Source organism: Athene noctua, chromosome 1 (assembly GCF_965140245.1).
Source record: "Athene noctua chromosome 1, bAthNoc1.hap1.1, whole genome shotgun sequence".
In the NCBI taxonomy this organism is placed as follows: domain Eukaryota; kingdom Metazoa; phylum Chordata; class Aves; order Strigiformes; family Strigidae; genus Athene; species Athene noctua.
The window spans coordinates 120,371,718-120,394,478 of NC_134037.1; the positions used below are offsets into that span (position 1 = coordinate 120,371,718).

Consider the following 22,761-nt stretch of genomic DNA (forward strand, 5'->3'; position numbering starts at 1 on the left):
AACAATTGCTTTAAATTAGTCTCAAAGTAGGAAGTGATTCATCATCTTTTAGTTTAGCTTTCTATGAGTATCTTGAAATGGTACTTCCAGTGAAGATGGTTTCCACCAAAGAGTAGTTCAGTATCCTCAACTAACTTTGAGACAAGTGGGTTTCTTTCCTCTTGCCCACAAAGACAATTCACTGCTTCAAAATGGCTCTAATACGTTCTCATTTGGCCAGGAGTGGGAGTGTCCTGGAGTACACAAATAATCAAGCGTTTAAATTGATTTCAAAACTCTGAGGTATAAAAATAAGACTCAAAACTAACATGCACTCAGCTGCGCTAATATTTTTCTTGCTACATTACTGACTTTTCACCATTATCTGACTAACAGTTTTCAGCTACTGTTAATGTAAGCTAAACCAGATACAGCAACAAAATAAAGAGGTCTGTATTTCATTATGTCTTCCATGTACAAGAAGATTCTGGCTTGCACATGGCATCAGGGCACCTCTCAGGACCATTACGTTAACTCGAAGCTGTACAGTTGGACAGACAGCCTGCAGTCCAAGTTGGAATGCCACGTGCTAGCTATAATCACAGCATGAGGCAAAAGAGGTAAGAAACCCCAATTAAGGTCAAAGCAGGTAGAAAAAACCCAAACCAACCAATGCATAGAAAACATCTTGTCCTTCGTCAGCATCAATTAAACTGGACAAGACTGTAAGATCAACTTCTTGCCTGCTCAACATTTATATAGAAAAATAGTGTCTATATAAAAGAGTTCTTGCCAGGCAGACAGTAAAAGCTATGGACAATTAAAAAAGAAATAAAAATCAATGGCAGCACATCCCAATTCTGAATTGCCTTAGGATTAGTTTTGAAAGTACAAAGTAAGTTAAAATCTTGGCCAAGGACATAGGAGGTGAGTCTACGTATTCCACAACTGTTAGCAGAAGTACCTTTATATGAAAGCAACTGTCTTGACCTCGAAAATATAGCATTAATTGCTTGGTTAAAATTTTCTCTTAACATACATGTCTCAGCAGGTCCACTGCATTAAGTGGTTTCGCATTTCTACTATGCTGGAAAAAAGTTATAGTAAGAATATCTCTCCTTTCTCTAAATCTGGAGAACTCTCTAATAGAAGTGGTATGAGGGTTGCAAAAAGAAATTACTCACCCCATTTCCTGTTTTACCAGCAGCCAAGCAGCACGCTATAGGTCATAAGCCATGCCCAGGAAGAGAAAGGGAAAAAAAAAGGCAAGTGAAATTAAGGCTCAAAATTCCCAACAATTTGAGAGACTGTTAGGAGAAGGAAAAATGTTTTAAAAACCCAGGACAAAAAACAAGTATTAGGATTTTAATTTAGATTTTAAAATTTTTTTTAGAAGTTGAAAGACAGAATTGGTGTTTGTTTTTATTTGTAAGACATCACTTTGCAATTCACCTTTTGAGGCTTTAAAAAAAGATCACGCTGCAGTAAACACACTCTGAAACTTGCTATTAACATTATATTTAGAAAAAGACTCCGACAGCCTAAGTCAAGTGCAGCTAGCAGTTACCTTATCCTACAGAGAAATGCAAAAAATAGCATCTACATGGATGGTATATAAAAACTCATTTGACATCTAAATTTAAAAAAACAACCAACCAAACAACAAATTCAATTATAATCCGTAATAAAAAACATGACATAAAAGACATACTCAGTCTTATGGTAATCATGAACCCTTGCCCTGAGGACTGCCCCCTTATTTAAAGCACACCACTTAGTTTAGGAGACATAGGCCGAATATGAGAAAGCTGAGGAACAGAAGAAACAATTCCAGAAATTAGAGGGGGCTTTTAGTACAAACACTTGAGTTCACTAACATTTATCACATAGCATACGTAGGAATAGCTGGAAAATGTGATCTGAGAATCACAGGCAGATTCAACCTTGAATTCTCCTTTTTCATATCCCAATTGCTCCTCTGTTGCTTTGTGCAGATTCTCTGTGAATCCCACCTTTTGCAGCTCTTGATACACTTCTTTGAGCAGAGGTTCCAAAAAGTAATATTTGCTTTGCGTATGTGAACGTAGGATAATACAGGGACCTCAGGAGGTCTCTATCCAACCTTTTGTTTATAGCAGGATTGGCTATGAAATCAGACAAGGTTGCTCAGGGCTCTGATGAGTTCCTGATGATGACTGCACCACCTCTCTGGACAGCCTGCTCTAATGCTTGATCTTCCTCAGTCTGTGCATTGTAAATACTTCCTCAAACTCTACTCCCGTCTAGCAGCCTTATATATGTAAAGAAACATAATGTAGCAGACACCTTAGATATGACACTACGCAGGAAAGAAGACCATGAACCATCACTTAAGCATCACAGCCAACAAATGGAACTCAGCAATATAAGAATTAACAATAGTTATAACAAAGATCAAAAACAGAATTAAAATTACCAGTGGTATGAAAGAACAATAGAAAAATACAAAAGTAAGCACCAAGGAGCAACAGCCATCAAATCAGTGCAATGCTAACAGACTTGAACAAAATTAACAACAATCAAGAAATTGAAGACTTCCAAGCAACCCTGCTTATGCCAAAAGCTTCCAAAACCATATCTTTCCCAAACTCTGGTCTGAGGAACTGGGGAACCAAACATTTTAGAGGTGCATCTCTTTGCAGTCTCACTCACTTCTCTTTGTACTGACATAGTGATTCCACAAAATGATCTATTACTTTGGTGTCGTTAATTGTTCATCGCTTTAGGCTTTAATATTTGTCTCTGTGTAGCCAAGAGTGACTGCCATTCTCTGCATCACAATGAAAATGTACCTTAGTAAACTGAAGTGCATTACAGTTAACTAGAATTTTAAATTTTACCTCAAATGGCTTTTCTATTAGGTCTTGAATTAAGCGGAAAAAAAGAAATTATGTTGGACACAGATACTCAGAAGACCTGTACAATGTTTCCGTTTCAACAGAATGTCTATCAGTGCAAAAGCAATTAATAAGAAGAGAAAAACTCCCCTCCAAAATTCCTACAATGAAGCAACAACAATAACATTTTCAGTTCTTCCTCTCCTAACAACAACAGACGTTAAGACTGGCAGGACACCACTTAACTAATAGAACCTGTACTGTCAATACACCATCTGGACACCTAGTCACACCATCCTCACTGAAGATGAATTCCCAAAATCAAGTTGTTTGGCTTGAAACAACTATCATGAAAAAACCCAAAATTAGTAGTTTCCAATCTGTGAACTGCAGACTACTAGTAAAGTGTCAAAGAAAGGTGACTCCATACACTTGTCCTACAACCACATATACATATGCAATGTCCAGAGGAGTTGGTATCTCAAAAGCAATGAACATCAATGATTTAAATTCTTCAGAACTTTAAATCCCTTCTCTGTCTTTCATTCTTCATACATGATGCTTTAGAAATAACCTCCTCCCAAACCCTGTCAAAAGAATGACTATCTATTGTCAAGGAAATAATCTAATGAAGAGGTTTGAAAACATTTATCAAACTTAAAGGAGCAGAGCCAGAATCACATCATCTTTCCAATGATACCAGAAGGAACCACATCACAGATCTCTCTTACATGCTGATGGAGGAACTCTATCAGAAAAATGTCTATTACCCTTCCTTTGGTACATCTAATAGAAAAAGGGAATCCTAAAAACAGTGCTAGAAATATTAAGGGGAAAGAGGGATGGTGGAGAGAGGATCCATACTTTGTTCAATACAAAAAACTGCATGCTACTGCACAAAATAAATACAGTTGTACTGATGGAATACTGTTTACTCAAACTCAGTGTGATACATTACCCTGCATATGTAGTCAGTAGGAGTGAGACTGCTTCACAAAACACCATGAAGTATATTGTAATCTTGTTTGCATAATAACCCAGATACAATCACAAATGAAAAATAGTTTCCAATTGAAATTCCTTGAACATAATTCTGAACTAGAGAATATGACAACCATAGAACTGGGTCTAGAAATCTGCATTTGACGAATGCCAATTTAAAAAAAAAAAGAAAAATCTCATACACCTTGATTTAAATCACATGTAGGTGTGGTACTCACTCAAGTGGTTAATCTCACTCCTTTCCCCTGTTTTACAGGGGTACTATTACAAAATAGAGAAAACTTCTGGATCTAAGTAGCTATGCTAAAATGAGACCACAGGACAAATATCATCTCCTCTCTCTTGACTTCAAAATTGAAAGAGAATTCAAGAAATTACTTTTCCCCTTCAATTAAGAGGAAACAATAGAATAGGGTACTGTGAGCACAGGAGCCAAAAGATCCCAAATTCCAAACCACATTCAAGCACCAAGCCAGCCAAACCCCTCAACTCCTATGCCTTCATTCCCCTGCTCCACTCTCTCCCAGCTGTATGTGAAGCAGGGGATCAGATCCCTCTACTTCATAATTACTTTATGTTTGTGAAGTGGTTTGGAAATGAAAAATGCTCATTACAGAGCTCAAGCCTGCAGGGCAATGCTTAACAGCAAATATATTTCTAAAATACACTGGCTCAAGCACTATATTGATTACCAGCTGCAGGATATTATTCTAATGCTATTTGAGGGATCACAGTGGCAACAGTTGAAATACCATGTGCAATCCCAGACACAGCTTTTTTTCACTGTATTAGAAAAGAGCTCCAAGATGGGGAATTCCATGATGAGGTACACACAGTCCTACAGGGAGTAATGACTACAGATGCTATTTGCATTCATGTCCTTGTAGCAAGTACCAGGATGATGGATCACAACCGAGACTACAGACGTAGCCAACAGTCACCCTTCTGAAGGGCATGACTCACTTCATATTCTAATACAGTTGTCTGACATAAACTTTGGACTCCTGTATTTAGAATTTATTTTAATCAAGTATCCTACTTGTGGAAAGGGTTGATAGCTTCTTTGTATTGCAGATACAAATACCACACCAATGTAAATTTTATGTGCCACTCTTCTATTGTACATTTTAGACTCAGCAGGATGACAATTGTTATCATTAAATTAGCAGAAGGCAATATTAAAAGGCAGTTTCTGATTTTTTTGTTAAAAAAAAGTCAAAGAAAATCTGTGTGTCATACAAAAGGTCAATGGGAGGGAGGCTGTCTTTGGGGTGTCCTTTTATGCTAAAATTACGTATGTTCTTGTACAGTGCAGTTCAAAGAATTGAAAGCAGAATTTAACAAAAGACCTCTTTTCAACAGAAAGCATTTTGAGATATTTGAGATATTCTGAAATATTATATTACTTCCTGCTTTTCTGTAACTGTAAAACAGGAACGGTTTTTACCAATTCTTTTCTGAAGTGATAAACAGAAAGGTGGTAAATAAACCCCCATGATTTTAAACAGGTTTTTTCTCCACCACCACCATTTTCTACCCTTCAGTTAGAGCACAGCCACATGAACAGCTTGTTTAACATTTGGCAAGGCTGAAGGGATGGAATAGAAGGACAGCAGGAACTTCCTAATGCAGACCTGCTCCCAGACAAACCAAAACTGTTTCCAAAGAGAACAGATCTGGTTTTAGAGCTTCCTACTCACTCATCCCACTCCACCTATTGATTTCTGGACTCACACCACAATTTTATTCCCTTGGTTGTACCAAGCACTGTAGTTTTGTTTGTTTGCTTGAACATAAGGACAAGAGACCTCGAATGAAGCAGGTGGACAGGTTAAAAATGACATCTCATCCCTTTTATCAAACTAATAATTTACTGCATTTAAAAGACAAAGTTATAATAAAGTAATAAATCTGGGTTTCTACCAACTGCATTTGCCAAGACGGTTTTCCCAGTCCACACAGTCTTGGTGTATCATCAACATTTCAATCAGCAAAAGGAACTCTCTGAAGCAAAATATTATTTTTTGCTTCCATTTACAGCCAAGGCTGCCTCAAAAGCAGACAGAAACACTTGCCCTGCTTGTTCAGATTAGTGTGAGAACATCACTGAGCTAGAAATGCAATACAATAACACCCTCTACCGAGGCATTCTGGCAAAGACCACAAAGAGGGTGAGGAAGAAGAGCAGCATCAAATTTTTCTTTCCTCACCTCCATCATTACATAGCTATGCTATGGGGAAAAAAAACAAAAAAAAAAGAGGTAATTTTAAAGCTAGGCTCTTTCTTTTTTTTTTTTTTTAAACATTTAAGCTTACACTGGGAGTAAAGTTGGAGTGAGTTTGACCGACATTTGGAGTTTTACAGAGCATCGTGGGCACACGTACGTGCGTTTCTATACTCACCCAGCCTAGTGCTTTTTTTGACATATCTCACTGTTTGGATGACAATAAAATCAAATGGGAATAAGGGCAGTTCATCCAACCAGAAAGCACAAAGCAATTTATTCTGGTATTATTTTACCAGACACAGTGACAGCTGAAGCAAACACACCAAGTCTGCTTCATTTCAGATGGGAAGGAGAGAATCTTATGTTCAAGAAGACTTAGAAGTAGAACATACGTTAGCACAACGTAGGTCTTACACTGGCATTTGCCCAAGATGCCACAACTAACAGTACAAATCAACACTAAAAGTGTAGTAGATTATTTAACAAACTGTGGGAGGAGAATAGACCTCACCATGGGTTTATATATAAATCCAAGATCACCTACACTTCTTTTTGCCATGTTCACTGAAGCTTCTACTACATCTTACCACAGCAGGCATCTATCACAAGGGTTTAAGTGTTGCCCTTTAGAAGAATATTTTTGCATCACTTTATATGAGAAAGCAGGGGAACATCATAAAACATCTCACAGCTTAGCAAAAATTGTTGCTTTACTGATCAAGTTACACTATGCTTAGTATTCTCCCTCAATTAAAAAAAAACAAACACCAGGGTTATACACTCCTCTGTATTATCATTATCCTCTATGATTAAATGACTGAAATGTAAACAATTTGTTTGATTAAAACTGCCATCAAAATCAGTAGTTTTATAACTGCTATAAACTGTAGTTTTACAAATCGAGACTTTCAACAATGCCCAAGACAGGTGACTATTAAAACGTATATTTTCACATCATTTAAAACGCTGAACAGTTTAAAAGTTCATCTTCAAATTCCTTCATTTGTATTCGGCACTAGCAATTATCATTTATTTCAGGAAAGGCACCAGCTGTGCAGTTTCTTCTCTGAGAAGATCCACAAAGCAGAGCTGGCATCCGTACCAAAGGGAGCAATACACCGAGGGTTTAAAGAAACTCCTTTTAGATTTTCAGATGTAAAGTAACTCCTGGGCTAACTAAAAATTGAAGCGACTCAGACGCTTTATTAATTAAAATAATACCAACAAGGAAGGGGAGAGCAGACTTCACTTCTAGCACGTTTTGGGGTTTTTTTTAAATAATAGCAATTAAAAATCAAACCACCTCCAGCTTGTACATTCCACAGTTACTTTCTCTAACATGCATTTCAGTTACGAAGAAATATCTGTAAACACTTACCTCCCTAACAGACAGCTGTGGGGGTAGTGACACAGAAAATACAAAACTAGTGAACTGGTAGTCAGCGGAATTAACCTTTTGGCACACCTATAAAGAAAGGATTTTAATATTAAACCACAGCAATGGAACCGAGTTGATAATTTTTTAGGATATTCTTTACTCTAGCATAATCACTGTAAATCCATGTTAATACACATTCAGACAGATGCCAAACATACAAACTGGAGTAATCTCTAACAACTGACTGAAATATAAACTTTTTTGTTCAGTTAAAAAAAGTTACTAATAAACTTTAATAAATCCTTATTCCTATGAAACACCAGACTTGTTATTTTAAGGCTAAGACTAATTGTACACTGAAATCTTAGCACAACAAATTTCACTAAGCTGACTCGGAATGTCTTTCTTTATAGCAGTGATACAATTCCACAAGAATAAAAATGTTTAAGAACCTGGGATAAGATGGGAACAAACAGGTATCCACAGTATTAATTCATAATCACTCTTCATTGTAAAAAATCATTTGTCAATGGAAATAAAGTAAGAACCTGAACACACACTGACCATTTTAAAGTAGGCTACCAAGCACTGATGGCTAAATGTCCCTATTGGAAGTAAGATTAAACACATGTGGAGCAGCCATCTAAAATGTCAGTGATTTTAGCGAAAGTTGAAGACAAATTATGAGCTCACAAGGTGAAATCAACATCTCAGATTTCCTTACAAAATAATCAGGTTTTGTGATGCCTTAACAAATGTTGTCAGATTTGTCACTGCTACTCAAGAGAGTAACTCTGAAACAAGTCTTACAAGTGGATTCTGCAAAAATACATATACTCTGCCCATGGAAACCAAAAAGAAACATCATGTGCTGCCAACAACAGAAATGATATACTATGCTTTCTATTTAGTCCCATTCTTAGATATATTAATGCTATTAAACCAAATCCTGTTCTGTTGAAACTGTTAAACATCTCAAATGCAAGTGTGATTCTTCTAGTTGATATTTCAGTTTGTCACGCAAGGAATTTTATTGCTCAGAGATGATGTTTGCAACACTCATTATGCCTGTATTCTCTCCTAACTCTTATTTTCTCCATTATCTACAATCTGTTGTATCACCAAAACATTTTCTTCCTCTGTGGCTTTTGAAATAGGGTACCTTGTAAAGACAGACTTATGTTATATTAGAAACATGTAGTTAAGCTGAAAAGCACAGCAGTTGATGCCTCCTTGTTTTCCCTTCACATAAGAGAAGCAAAGAGAGGTCATTGTTTACAGTGAGGTTTTTTCTTGTAATCTAAGCAGCTGAACCTCAGGTTATCTCCTAAATTCATGTAACCATGTATCTGCTAGTCCTTTTCTTAGGAAAATATGCTCCTGGCAGTCATTCCATTGAACCTGCACTGCTATTTTTTTAAAAAGTTACATTATGACAAGGCTTGGGTAAAAACCAAACCAAACCAAAACAAACAACACCGACAAGTTTTATTTCCCAGCTGTGCAGGACGTATGCAAACTGTCAGTGAGCAGTACACAGTTGAATGGCGCCATCTACACTTCAAATAATCAAAATAAGTAAACGTTTCAGTTTGTTTTCTGGTATTTTTCCCTCAACTGTTTAACTGCATGGTGTTTTGAATCACCAGCTCTATACCATAGGACCTATACATACACAAGCTCCAGAAAAAGTACATAGAAAGACTGAGCACAGGTATTTTACCTTTTTAACAAAGTCAGCCTCGCAGAACTCCTGAAGAATTCCCAAACACACACTGCAAACCTTCACAGGTGAGTTCTCCATTGCAGCATTTTTATCGTTAACCAAAGGAATCTGCTGGAGGGCTCCATTGTGGTTCAGATCATCAGGCCCTTCTTCTGTGTGTTCAAGTCTGATTCTCTTACAAGGTGGATCAACTACATCAGAACAAACCGTATCTTCTTCTTCTTGATTATTTTTCAGAAATTCTTTTAAATCCTTCATCAAATCCTAACACAAACAGAGGAATCATACTGTTGTTTTCTCCTCTTTTCTCCAATGCTGCAAAAAGCCCTTAATAACACGATTCTAAAAGGCAGCATTAACAACTCCAATTTACCCTCAGTCTATGTAATGAATAACTTGGAATTTATACGCAGATACTTGCACTAATAAAAAGCTCCAAGCGGTATTTCTCTCAAACTGTTATTCAGAGAAACTGATTTTTGCTGCACAGACTTCTTTATCATCCAAGAAGAGTGGAAATATTTTACAGACCTGACTTGTAGAAATGCATTTATCTTTGGCCCATTGCTATTCAATGAAAATAGATGTTTATTGCATTTTTGTCATTTAGATTATGTCAGAATTTAATTTCTCTAACTCCATTAGCCCAGATGACTAGAAAGACAGTTGGTTAGTATAGTATGGGAAGAAAATGAGAGCAGATACAGGTGAGGGTGAAATTAAATACATAGAGAGAGAACTTCACATAAAGAGAGAAGCCTACAAAAATTAAAGGGTGTACAGGTGAGGAGAGAGAAGAATTACCTGCTTGTCTCTGAATTTTAGGAAGGATGAAGAGGCAAGACATAGTTCAGACAGCAAGATTTATTAAAAGGTCTTCAGTAACAAAGACAGCAGTCACTATGTTGTTGCAGCTCAGAGGAAAATTAGGTAGAGATGCAAAAGAATAAAAGATGGCATATAGAATGAACACATCTCAAATGATTCACAGAAAACAGAAAAGGATAAGGAAGAAAGATGTTAAAAATTAATTCTGGGAGAGTCTGAACTTGAACAAAGGTGAAACAATCAAGACAGACACCAGAAGATGCAAGCATAAAGACAAGAGATTAGACCAGGTAAATGGAGGTGTTTAGCTGTCCTACACAACGAGAGAGGTCTCAAAGAACCAACATGGAGGAGAAATGAATTGCCAAAACCAAGTTTAGGAGTATCAAAAATACAAGAACAAAGGCAAGAATGATTGTGCACAGCTAGAAAAAAAACTGAAGAACACTGAATTTCAGCACTCAAGTCAGCTAAACAGGATGCCTAATAGCACTGTGTTGACTCATTGAAAAAGGAAGGTTTATCCTTTCAATCTGTGCTCCACAATTCCTCAATTACATCTCCCTACCAATTCTACTCGAAGATGAAAGAAGCATGAGGCAATAAAGTTTGGATCATAGATAGTTTCTCCTCTGCATCAGTGCACAGCCCACAGCCCATTTACTATTTATTACAGTAAAGGAAAGAGAAGAGGGAACAGTCATAGCTGCTCTGCTTCAAAAGTGATAGAGCCATGTTGTGCAGAAGCTAACATGCCCCATTTTCTGGTGTTTTCAGTGAATAGAATGCAACTTTCACAGTTGAATTTAACATTTAACCCACAACAGTGCCATACTCTATGATTCTTGTAACTTCTCAAAATTGCACAGTATAGCAGAAGTCATTTTTTATAAATAATTTTGCAAAGTGCTCTCCTCTCAGGCAAAAAAAAGCCCAAGATTACAACAACCTTCTCCTCCAAGGTAGTGCACAGCATTCATATGTTCACACATTCTAATTAACAATACAAAGAACCAACCTTGTACGGATGTCTATACAGTGCCTGTGATCCCACACAGCAGAACCTCAAAATACATCGTGGGCAAGTGCCAGTGTTCAGTAACAGCTGAACAATTGGTCTGTCCTTTTCTGTTAGTGAAGACATGCTGGATAATTCTAAAATTTAAAAAGGAAAAAAAACTTAGAATAAACATAATTCAGCAATTCAACAATAAAAGGACTCAACTGCACAGTCAGTGCATATTTAGAATCTAAATGAGATTAGGATACATGTTTGTCTTAAAGGCACATCAGAATTGCAAGACCAATCCAAAAAGATCCCCAACTCAGGGAAAAGCTTCTGTACTTCCTAGAAAAACTTGAAGTCAAAGAGTCCTGGCAAAAGTATGCAGAGCTTTGGCCCAGAGTTTTATCTTTGATAAAGTGCATTCCATGACATGTTATTCTTTACTGAGTGGAGAAGAGCAGAGCTAAGACATCTTAAGCCAAACATAAAACAGAAATTAATTCTAAAATTGCGGCAACTAAAGAATCAATGTGTAAAGAAAAAAAAAAAACAACAAAAAAAACCAACAGATGCCATCCCCTTTTATCACATAAAGCCCTAAAGGCAAAGGAAGCCTTTTCTATCCATCAGCCCCTTCAATTTTTTAAGATTTCTTATTTCCCATCTCAAATATAGGACTCCTGTTTTTGTGAGAAACCTCATAATGTTTGGGGTTTTTTCCTAGATTATGGCTAATTTGGTTTCCAGTCATTCTCTTTGCCCAGAACTTTAGAACAGACTAATTTCTCTGGCTAAAATTTAATAATCGGATGGAACTCTCAGCATTTTTTTGAAAAATATAGAGAGATTCCCAGTGAGGTGCTTGCCCTTACCAGATACCTAGGAAACTTTAGGAGGCACATAAGCATAACCACAGTTATTCAGAGCAAAGGTTCAGTTAGCCTATGGTCACCCAAAGTGAGGATAAACAGATGCCACAGGGAAAGGTGTGTGTGCAGGGCATATAGCTCTGCCAAGTGGTCTCTGCCTCCAGTTACATCTGGGTTGGTGGATTCCTTTAACCTAGTGTGGTTTGCCTGTCCGTAAACTGATCTTTCCTCCAATCCCTCTGCAGCGTCTCTGAAATTCTTTTTGTCTCTACACACTTCGGCAAGGAATTGCACAATACTGTACCATCAGAGGAACCACCTGATTTTGTTTTGGTCTTGGCTCCTGTAAGCAACGTTTGATATGTCTCTAGTTTTTGTATTGCTAGAGACAGTGTAGCAGCAGGACTTGTATATATTGTATATATTGGCATTCTCCATGCCAGCCGCAGTGTGACATATGATGTCCTATCCTATTCAGGGGGTACCTTCCACAGAAATATCTCAGCCGTGGAACACCTTCACAGCAGGGGAAAAGTTATTAATTCAATTAATTTCGTTTCTCCTGTATCGGAGTCTTTATGGTGAGCTGTAAAAACCAGGGACTATCTAGAAAACTTCAAATCTGCTTTTAAAAAGAAAAAAAACCCAACCAAACAAGCATACTTTAGGTAACTGTTACCTCAATTCAGACTTAAATATCGCCACAATAAGGTTTCGCGCTGCCATCGCCTGCACTAGATTTAAGAAAACCCGACTGAGGGGCTCCTTCAGAAACTCGCCGCTTCCCCGGATGGGTCTCCACGGGGCCGCTGCCCCCACCTGCACGCGGAACGGTACCGCGTTCCCCACGGCGAGGCACCGGCCCACCACGCAGCCCCTCCGCTCCCGGCCCGGCCCCTCAGGTGCCAGGGAAGGGGAGGAGGAAGCCCCATAATCCCCCTCCCCACACCCCCCAGCCCCCGCCACAGGAGCGCGCGCCGCGGCCGTTAGAGCCGTTACAGCCCCCTCACACTGAGGCGCCTTGCGTGAGCTGAGGCGGGAACAGGGGGAAAAGGCGGGAACGGGCTCCCACAGGAGGCCGGAAGCGCCGCAGATGGGTTCGGGGCTGCGTCCAAACCCCCGGCCATCCCGCCCCGCTCCCCGCGGCGAAGCGATCACCTCCGAGTGGCCCTGGGTCCGCGCGGGGCCTGGCCCCCGCCTTCCCGGGCGGCCAGCGGAGCTGGCACAGGCCTTAGCAGCGGCCAGGCAGAGCGCATCGATGGGCCGGCGCGGGGGGAAGCCCTGCGCCAACGGCGGCTGGTGAATATCTCGGCGCTCCCGCGTCGTGTCTGCCGGTGGGCGGGCGGGCGGAGGAGCGCGGCGGGCCGGGCCGGGCCGGGGGCAGAGCGGGGCCCGCAGCGCGGCGGAGATGGCGTCGCAGCCGCCGCCTCTCAAGCCCTGGGAGAACCGGCGGCTGGCGGGCACCGTGGCGCCGGCCTTCCAGTGAGTGCGTGCGCTGGACCCCCGGGTCTCCCCGGGCTGTGGCGGGCTTGGGGGTTCGCTCCCTCAGAGCGGCGGCGCTTCCCCTGCTTCGGGCCTCCCGCCTCGGCCTTCTCCCCTGAGGCTAGCTCAAAGGTCGGGCCCAGCCGGCCAGTCCTTCCGCCTGCTAGTGCCGGAGCAGAGCCTGAGGGGGTTTGGGTTACCTGCTGAGGAGGTTTGGGAGCTTTCTGCTTTTTTGAAGGGTGGGTTGTATGACCCCCCCGCTCCCGCTCTCGGGGAGAGGTCTCTGGTAGCTTCCCCTTCTCAGTGGGGAGAGGGAGGCTGCCGTAAGGTACTGCCCTCAAAACCTACCCCCGGTCTCAAAGCCTACCCGTGCGTGTAGAAAGCTGCGTGTTTAATGTAGTGAAGGTAAAGCTATGCGTGTTGCCACGAGCGGACGGAGCGCGCGTGTCCGTTTCTGGGGATTATATAGCTGGGTAAGCGTGTGTGACTCCACGAGTGGAGAAGCTGCGTGTTATCCCCAGGGACTGGAAAAGATACGTGTGTGTGTGTGTGTGTGTGTCTGTGTCTGGTGTGTTCCCCCCTGAATCTGAGTCTTAGAAAATCCAACCTGCTCATGGAGAAGAATGTTGTACAGAAAGTGTTTGTGAACCCCTTCCTTTTTATCAGAAATCAAGGACAGCTTGGCAGTTGAAGATCAGCCTTGTTTTTCATTTGGTGCTAGAGACTGCAACTAGACTGAGCTGAAACTGGGCAAAAGGTTAAGCCAAGGCTAAACATTCAACAGCAACGTTGCTGCTTTTACTGCAAGTTGAAGCATGCTGAGCAAGAAATTTGATGTCAATTTTTCTCGGTGGGGTTATCTGGCTTATTTTAAATTGCTTCAGGGAGCTTTAAAGTGAGGTGTCCAAAGTTGAGGATTGGGAAGGGGGGGATATAGTGTGACCTAATAAGTTACTAACGTACCTCTGTTTTCTGTGATAATAACTTTTTTTTTTTACTTCTGTTTTTAACTGCTAAGAGAGTTGAAGTCTTTGATGGACAAACCAAACAGTGTAAAGATATAAATACTCTTCTTTGCTATGGAAACCTCTAAGTTTTGCTGAGAGGAAGTTGCTCCCTACCTTGTATACAGAAATAGTAGAGCAAGCATGCTTTTCACTGAAAGCAGTGATATGATAGTATGTGATTAGTTTTTTAATGAAGCAGCAAAAGTTGGACAGCTGCTGGACAGAATTCAAATACTAGTCTAGTACTTGCAGAGTCTTATTATGAAGGGCATAGATAAAATGACTTAATCTTACAGGCATAAAAAGGAATAAAAGTTTACAAAATAAAAACCAAATAATTGACTTGTAGTACCTCTTTCTGCTTACAAGTAACAGTAATAGATTCAATCCTTTGATATGCTGCATAAAGGTAATTAGTTTGTGTAGAGGGGGAAATTGGGGGACCCCAAGTCCTTGCATGTGTTGTTGTGTAATTACTTGTATTCTAAATTAGGTCGCACCACCCTTTTCAGGGTGGATTCAGAGGAGCTCTCAGACTTCTTCCTGTACCATTGGCTGATTGTATAGAACAGCTGAGAACAAGTATTGGAAATAAAGTATTTAGATAGAAAAGTTCATAAATATTCTTGGTAGTGCATATGAGAGGCTTTTGGGTGCAGGAGCCATAACATGTAGGTGTTACAGCATCAGGTTTGATGGATCTAGGTGTAGCATTTCATGTGTTCTTAGTCAATGTCATAAATAGACTGAGAGTTTTTCTATGTGTACATTATAGATACACTTAGATTCTGCATTTGCACTGAATATCATGTTATGCTATTTTTTTCCCCAGAAGACCTCTATTTCCTGACTAGAATTTTTACTTCCCACAAATGTTGTGTTGTGCAACATAATACTGAGTGTTTGGCTACCAGGTTCCCTATCCTACTACTGCTGAAATGCACTTATTTATATAGTTAGCCAAGAACTCTGGGGAAATGAAAATATAAGCTTGTTTTGAGTACTGATCTTGCTTGTCTGAATTTGTTTAGGTCTGCTGACTTGGGTGACAACCTGCTGACCAGGCCTGGACCACCCACAGTTGCACGAATACCTCCGCCTATTTTACCAAGACCATCACAGCAAACAGGAAGCAGTAGTCTGAGCACTTTCAGGCCAGCCTATAGCAATTCTTTTTCTCCAGGCTATGGTTCATATGGAACCTCTTTTTATGGAAGCTATAGCCCTTACAGTTACGGATATGGTGGTTTGGGTTATAACCGCTTTCGTGCAGACGATATCCCTCCCAGCAGGTTTGTTCAGCAGGCTGAAGAGAGCAGCAGAGGTGCATTTCAGTCCATTGAAAGTATTGTGCATGCGTTTGCCTCAGTCAGCATGATGATGGATGCTACCTTTTCAGCTGTGTACAACAGTTTCAGAGCTGTGTTGGATGTAGCCAACCACTTCTCCCGCCTCAAAGTGCACTTCACAAAGGTGTTTTCAGCTTTTGCTTTAGTGAGAACTATAAGGTATCTCTACCAACGCCTACAGCGATTACTGGGTCTGCGAAAGAGCTCTGAGAATGAAGATTTGTGGGCTGAAAGTGAGGGGACAGTAGCTCGCGTTGGCCTTGAAGATAAGGTGGCTAACTCTGCAAAATCCTGGCCCATTTTCTTGTTTTTTGCTGTTATAATGGGAGGTCCCTATCTGATTTGGAAACTGCTTTCTACATACAGTGATGAAGAAACAGGTAAAGATGATCTGTAGCACGAGAGAAGTGCAGCATATATTGTTCCTTTTGTTATCACGTGTCATAGAGATCAATCTTATAATGCAGTGCTAGAAGTTAATACTGTACTGGGGTACAATACTGAATTTTAGGCGTGTGACACATTTAAACAGGCAGTTACTTAGCCTGTTGTTGGGTTAGGATACAGTTTCATGGGAAGCTTTGTGTGATTCCAAAATCATGGTTTCTTTCTATTTCTGTTTCCTTTCCTGTGGCAGCTGGGGTGGGAGAAGAAGCATTGGTTGGACTGACTCAACAAATCATGCTTTGTTACTCCTGTCAGTTCTCTAGAGGAAAAGTTTTAGCAAGGAAGTTAAAATGTTTTCTTCTTTTTCCTTTAAAAAAATCCACCAAACTTTATAATTCAAAGCAGATAAACTTTTAATTTCTCTTTGGAAACAGTATCTAGTAACTGGGCGAGTGGAGAAGATGATCATGTAGTTGGAAGAGCAGAATATGATTTCAGTGCTCTCTCAGAAGAAGAAATTTCCTTCCGTGCTGGTGACATGCTAAAATTAGCACCCAAAGGTAAACTTTTAATTTTGTATTTATTTTCTAATCACGTGTCAACTAAGTCATATTGTTAGAGTCTGAAAATGAAAACAAAAATCCCCCACCTTATTTGACCTAACTCCTCATCTACACTGATTCTTTTTTTTTTTTTTCCCCTTTAGTAGTTTTGTTCAATTTCCCTAAGATATGATACCGCTTAAACTTACTCAGGGAGTGCTTTGTGGTTACCCTTGTGGTTACCTTTTCCTCACATGTGCTGCACAACTATGAAGATCCCTATGTGTGTGCGGTATGGTGGCATAATTGCTGTCAGAACAACCTGTCCTTTGCAGTACCCTTCCGCTCAACTCACCAGTGCACATCCTAATCATTTCTCTCGTGAAGCAATTTGCCTTTTATCACAGAGTTATTTTCTTTGTGTGATGAGCTGTTGTGTCATCTACCTTCTGGTGCATTTGTGCCTCAACTGCAGTATATTTTGAATTGTTTTCTAACTTGATGCATTTGCGTTTTCTTCTTCAGAACAACAACCTAAAATCCGTGGTTGGCTTTTGGCTAGTTATGATGGCCAAACAACAGGACTCGTGCCCGCTAATTACATCAAAATCCTGGGCAAACGAAGAGGTAGGAAAACAGTGGACCTGGAAAGGGTTACAGAGCAACGGCCAGCCTTTACCAGCCCATCTGTTAAAGGATCTACTGCTACTGTGACTTTAGAGGAGCAGGAGGCTGCTTTTGATTCTGTTTTTGCTGGAAGTAATAAAGTTCCTGTTGCACCTGACTCCACTGTGGTTAGCGGAAAGAAACAGGAACTCTAATGCACTTTCATCAACAAAGCAACTGAACTGTGCTTTATTGATAAAACTTAGGGTTTGCTGAAAATCTGTATTGTAGTGGAACACTGATGGGTCTGTACCAGTTACTGCTGCTACTGACTGGTGAAGGGACGGAGAAATGATTGCTCAAATTTGTAGTATTTATTTTTGACTCACCTATGGCTGTTCATTAGTGATTCTACCCCACCACCTGGCAGCCACTCTAAGACCTTGAGATGAGAATTGAGGCATTTATAAAAAAGCAAACAAATAAACAAAAAAAGGGACTGCCAGCCTGTTCTTGCAAAGGAGACAAACTGTTGGTGAAATCTGGAGATTAACATCCAGTCTTCATTCGAATGTTGGCTTGACGAGAGGTCTCTTCAATAGATCTGTAAGATGTCCTCCAAAACTGGACACTGAGGACCATAAAATAGCGATATCGCATTGTTTCCCCGTGAAAGGAGGGAGAATTGCAAGAGAATTCAGTGACACAATTGAATCATTAAAAGTTCCAAGTTGCTTGATTGCAGCAGAAGTAGAGCTTCTGTCATAAAGACCTTAGCTCTTGTAAAAAAGGGAATTGTGGGAAGGGGAGGAGAAATACAGTTTACAAAGGAAGAGCAATGAGGCTTCAGCAATAGTTCTAACCAGTTCTCTTGTTTATTAAAAGAACATTAGAACGAAGGGTATCCTGTAGGCAGGCACTTCTCACCGTTACTCCCTTCTGTGGGAAACAAACTTTCCATCGCTCCTAGCCGTTTTGTGTTGGAGCCTGTTAACTGCCTATCAATAGTTCATGAACTACCACCTGCATCTCAACTTTATTATTTTTATATGAATGTCAGAATATCTATCCTGCCTTTTAGCGCAGTAGGCAAGCATTGGGTTGGAGGACATTGATCCTGAGTGGCAAAGGAAAAGTAACATTTCTTGCTTCATAGTCTCAGTTAGATAAGGTCTTGGAGTTAACTCCTTAAGCTGCCTTACAGGTGGTAAATTTTGCATCTGCCCGTAAAATGCGAGGGCTCTGGTTTATCAAAAGCCATAAAAACATTAAGACTGTTCAGAGTATTTAGTATTTTCTTCATATCGGTGTTTGAGAATTCTGTATTAAAATACTGTTTTGGGTTGGTTTTTTTTAATGAAGCAAAGATAACTAAAACTTTTTTCCTTGTAGAATATGTGTATAACATGTTCAGGTTCTAAAGGTTAGAGCAGTGGATAAAGTAACTAAAGCTTGTCTTAATCATTAAAACAGCTTTTCTTTTTTATTTTAAAGATACTCAGAAGTATTAGTAAAAGTAGGGCACGTGCCTTTGCTTAATTGATCCAGTAGTTTTGGTTTTACTGTTTCGACAGACCTTCAAAGCCCATTATATGTTAGCTAAGCTTTCAGTACTTTAATTGCATTTGCTGGCTTTGAGTTCTTAGAATTCCGTTCACCACAACAAAACTCTGACAAGAAAAATAGAAGTGAGCACACTTTTATTGAGGTAGAATGGTTGAAAAAACAGGTATTATGCTGGAACCTTGGATTTTAAAGAAAACTCTGAATGCCTGTTGATAATCAGAGCAAGAATTTAAGTGGTTGTGCTCAGGTATTGGGAGATGGTGCGAAGAATTTTTTTTTTTTTTTAGTAGATTGTTAGATCTTCAAGTGTAGAGGAAAAGGAAAGAGTAGTTAAAGGGCAAGTTTTGAAACTTGAAACTACATTTACTAAATTTAAAACAGAATATGTTCCCGAGACGTTTCCCTGCGTACCAGGGCATTGGAGAAAATTACCTGTATTTGGACATGACATCTGTTGTTGAAATGAAAATAGCAAAACAATTCTGAAATATAAAATACAGAGAGGAAAAAACGGGGGTGTAGGCAGGTATCAAGTGTACAGTTCTGCTTACACTGTGTATTCCTGGATGGAATTAATTTAGTTTTGTGCGATCTTAATTAATGGGCTGTCGTCCTCTCTTGTGTCAGTGAAAGATTTCAGTCAGAGGAAGGGCCTTTTGAATAAATGAATAAATAAACCCCAAACTTTATGTAGAGTATCTCTTCAAGTAGACTTCTGTTTTCCTGCTCAGAACAAATTGGGAAGACAGTACCATGATATTTGTTGGAATCTTTAAATCTTATTCATTTTTAGAAAGAATAATTTCACTTTCAGATCATACTATTTTCAAAACAATTTTTGTAGTAGGAAGAGAGGTTATTAATAACTCCACTGACTTGTCTTTAGTTTGACGAATTGCTGTCATAACTGTATCTGCTAAATATTGACAAGAATTTTGATCCTTTCAATCTTATGATTACTTTAATGGGAAAAAAAGGCTCTGAGGAAATGAAGTTATTGAACTCAGTTAATTGTACTGATTGCAGAAGGGTATTAAAGTTCATTGAAGTAAAATATATACTGTGCTTTAAGATTTTGGTTAATTTTTTTTGGTTTTATGCATGAACTAGCATCAGGAAAAAATGTGAGGCCTATGATTTTGGTCTGTTTGTGCCCATACACCAGGCTACAGAAAAAACATCTAAATGAATGCTGATTGAAAAAGGAAGGCTGGACAGGCTGCCTAAGACTTGCACAACTTTAGAAAGGTGAGAAGACTAAAAGGAGCAGGTGTGGCTGCAACAGCAGTATGTGGAATTGGAGATCAGAAAAGAGATGCTGTTGAAATATTGCTAAACTTAAGCATTAGGCAATTGACTCTTATTTTAAGATCTGTACATACTAAGTTATCTTTATGGTATTCTTTGGAACTACTTCTATACCTGTAGCAGACCTAGAAGTCTGTAACAGACCTATGACTTTTGTTTATAGAAGGCTTTAGTTTAATCATACTTTTAATTTTACTGATACTGTTTAGTATACCAACCATTTTAAGCCTGAATACTGTCTGAACTAATGACAGATGCAAGTTCTGACTGGTTCTCTGGGTGCTAGCGGTACATGAACATCCACATATTCAAAGTTTTGTTCAGGTTTCTGAATAATAAATTTAAAATACTTGTGTCTAGTAGAACTTAATAAAATTGTCTGTTTCTTTTGCACAGGTTCCAAAAAATTCCTTCTGTGGAACTAGATTGCCATCTGAGCTAGTAAAATTGTTTTGCTTTATTTGGCAATCTTGGTGGAATTTGCTAGTGAAGTAAATATCAAAAATTTTTAAAAATACAGTTTCTTATAAATCTTTGTAAGGAAGATTTCCCAGAAAAGGTAGAAACTCAAACCAACACAGTGATTTTCTTGATGTATCATTGTAGAAATACTCTTTGTCCACAGTAGTAGCAGAACTGTACTTATTTTATAAAACATGAATAACATGAAAATGTGTATTTTTAAGTAGGCCCTTCCACTTTTTTTTTTAATCCATGTGGGTGTGGCCATGTGTTGGGATTGGTGGACATTTTTGGTCTGTAATGGCAGGTAGCAATTGTGTGTGTCCACAGATGGTGATACACCTATTTATTTTTTTTTCCACCCGCCTTGTGTCATGGGAATAGTTCTTCTGCAGACCAATTTGAAGCAGGTTTGGGATGATAAATCAATCTCCTGGATTCTGTGGGCATACTGAACACAGCTTTTGAATAGCTGGATAATCTCTCCTTGAAACAACTGTACCTGTGTAACCGGTTTAACTAGTAACATAGGCAAATGTCAATGTCAGGCACCCCTGGATCTTTCTTATGTACAATTTTTAACACAATTTTGAGATACTAAAGTTCCCTAGATGTCACAGTAGTCACAAAACTGTAAGACTTGAGCAAATTTAAACTGTCAAAGGGTAGTTTTGCAATTTTTTTGGTTTTAGAAATTAAAATGCTTTAAAGGCAAAAAGCTGGTTCCCCTATCTTTTGAATTATTGGTAACGGAAGAAGTGTAGTCTCTTGACTATGAAAGGAGTAAAATTTGAGATACTGATTTTTCTTTTTTCTCAAATACTGATACTGGGGATTTTTTCTTACTTAAAAAAAAATAGGAAGGGACTGAACTTCTGCCGGACAGCACAGGTTAAAAAACTGTTGCCAGTTCTCTAACATACCATCAAGCTTCCATTGGTAGTGTAATAACTCAGTGTCATAATAACATTGCCATATTGCAGCATTAACTTATTCGAGGGATTGATGTGGGACCTTAGGAAATCGGGTGTGTTTCCTGCTTTTAACTGAAACCCAAATGAAGCTCTCATACTGACTTAAAAAATTTGGATTTCACATAGTTTTCTAGACAGGTGCAATCCTTTTTCTGAACTCTTACGTGCTTTTTTTTTTTTTGTTCTCTGTCCTTATTGCATTACTCCAGAGTTTAGGGTGGGGTGTTTGGGTTTGTTTTTTTTTTTTGGAAGAAAATGGTTAATATGCCTGAGTCTGTGATTATCTCAGTGATTCCTGCCAAAATACTGAGGAGGAACAGAAGTTACACAGTGGGATTTAGCAGACATGCAGTAGGGAATAAACCAACAAGTGATGAAATAGCAGGATTAGACTTCCTGACCCTTGGCAGAACAACTTTTTCTGGTGTGAGTAACCCTGAACAGCTCAGGTGGTTGGGCCGTTTGGTGTAATTAGCTCTAAATTAGATGTCCTGTTACTGCTTTTAGAGGGACAACTGTACCAAATATTTAGATTGGCTGAAAACCTGGGAAAAGCTTAAATTATGGCTCCTTCTCCTTGGCCACCATCTTTTTGTGGGTACAATGCGACCTTTACTAGAGTGTTTTAACACTCACTCTTGTTTAATTAATTTTCTGTGCTTATAGCATGAGACCAGTCTTGTGTCCGATGTGTTATTTGGGCAGGTGATAAGAACATGACGTGCTCAGGCTGCCCAGGTTTTCCCTTCACGTTGCCTTTTTGGCACGGGGGACTGTAATAGGGGATTTTTACTGGGGGGGGGGAAATAAAAAATAGCATCCGCATTAGCATCCGCATTCTTGCTGTGGCGCACTGGTGGTGCTACCGCCGGGGGCGGGCGGGGCTGCGTCAGTAGTGCGTGACGAGGCGGAGGCGCTGCCTGACGTCACGGCGACGTCCGGCGGAGGCGGGGCGGGGCGTTGCCAGGCTACCGGACGCCGGGCGCGCGGCCGGTAGGGGGCGCTGTCGCCGCCGCTGCACTGCGACAAGGCGGGGCCGCCGCAACACGGCGCGCGCCGGGGCTCGCGCACTGCTCCCCCCGCCTTTTCCCCTTCCGGCCATCCCATTGGCTCTTCTGGGCGGGAGGGGGCGGGGTCTCAGCACCCTCCCGGCGCTGATTGGCGGCTGCCGCCCCCCTCACGGTGC

At 40.0% G+C, this 22,761-nt stretch overlaps 2 protein-coding genes across 4 annotated transcripts in view; one reads left to right on the top strand and one right to left on the bottom strand.

Annotated features, from left to right (window-relative positions):
- PUS10 (pseudouridine synthase 10) overlaps positions 1-13,079 on the bottom strand; it is a 40,069-nt gene extending 26,990 nt beyond the window's left edge. Inside the window, exons 1-5 of one of the 3 annotated variants that reach the window (XM_074910114.1) lie at positions 12,903-13,072; positions 11,036-11,172; positions 9,187-9,453; positions 7,464-7,550; positions 1,164-1,198 (exon numbers count right to left, since the gene is read on the bottom strand). In XM_074910114.1, the coding sequence (XP_074766215.1) occupies positions 1,164-1,198; positions 7,464-7,550; positions 9,187-9,453; positions 11,036-11,161 (515 nt within the window). In that variant the 5' untranslated portion in view covers positions 11,162-11,172; positions 12,903-13,072. Of the gene's footprint in view, positions 1-1,163; positions 1,199-7,463; positions 7,551-9,186; positions 9,454-11,035; positions 11,173-12,571; positions 12,749-12,902 lie in introns of those variants that run through there. The other 2 variants (XM_074910030.1, XM_074909949.1) reach the window with 2 other exon arrangements.
- Positions 13,080-13,252: 173 nt separating this feature from the next.
- Positions 13,253-21,319, top strand: PEX13 (peroxisomal biogenesis factor 13). The gene is made up of 4 exons (XM_074910261.1): positions 13,253-13,374; positions 15,413-16,110; positions 16,552-16,677; positions 17,185-21,319. Exons 1-4 carry the CDS (start codon positions 13,301-13,303, stop codon positions 17,478-17,480), a joined length of 1,194 nt encoding a protein of 397 aa, XP_074766362.1. The 5' UTR covers positions 13,253-13,300; the 3' UTR covers positions 17,481-21,319.
- The last annotated feature ends 1,442 nt before the right edge of the window (positions 21,320-22,761 follow it).

Excerpts from the sequence above, each read along its gene's own strand:
- PEX13 (XM_074910261.1), top strand. The coding sequence starts at position 13,301 with ATGGCGTCGCAGCCGCCGCCTCTCAAGCCCTGGGAGAACCGGCGGCTG. Across the intron at positions 13,375-15,412 it reads ACCGTGGCGCCGGCCTTCCA|GTCTGCTGACTTGGGTGACA; the intron begins GTGAGTGCGTGC and ends GAATTTGTTTAG. Across the intron at positions 16,678-17,184 it reads GCTAAAATTAGCACCCAAAG|AACAACAACCTAAAATCCGT; the intron begins GTAAACTTTTAA and ends TTTCTTCTTCAG.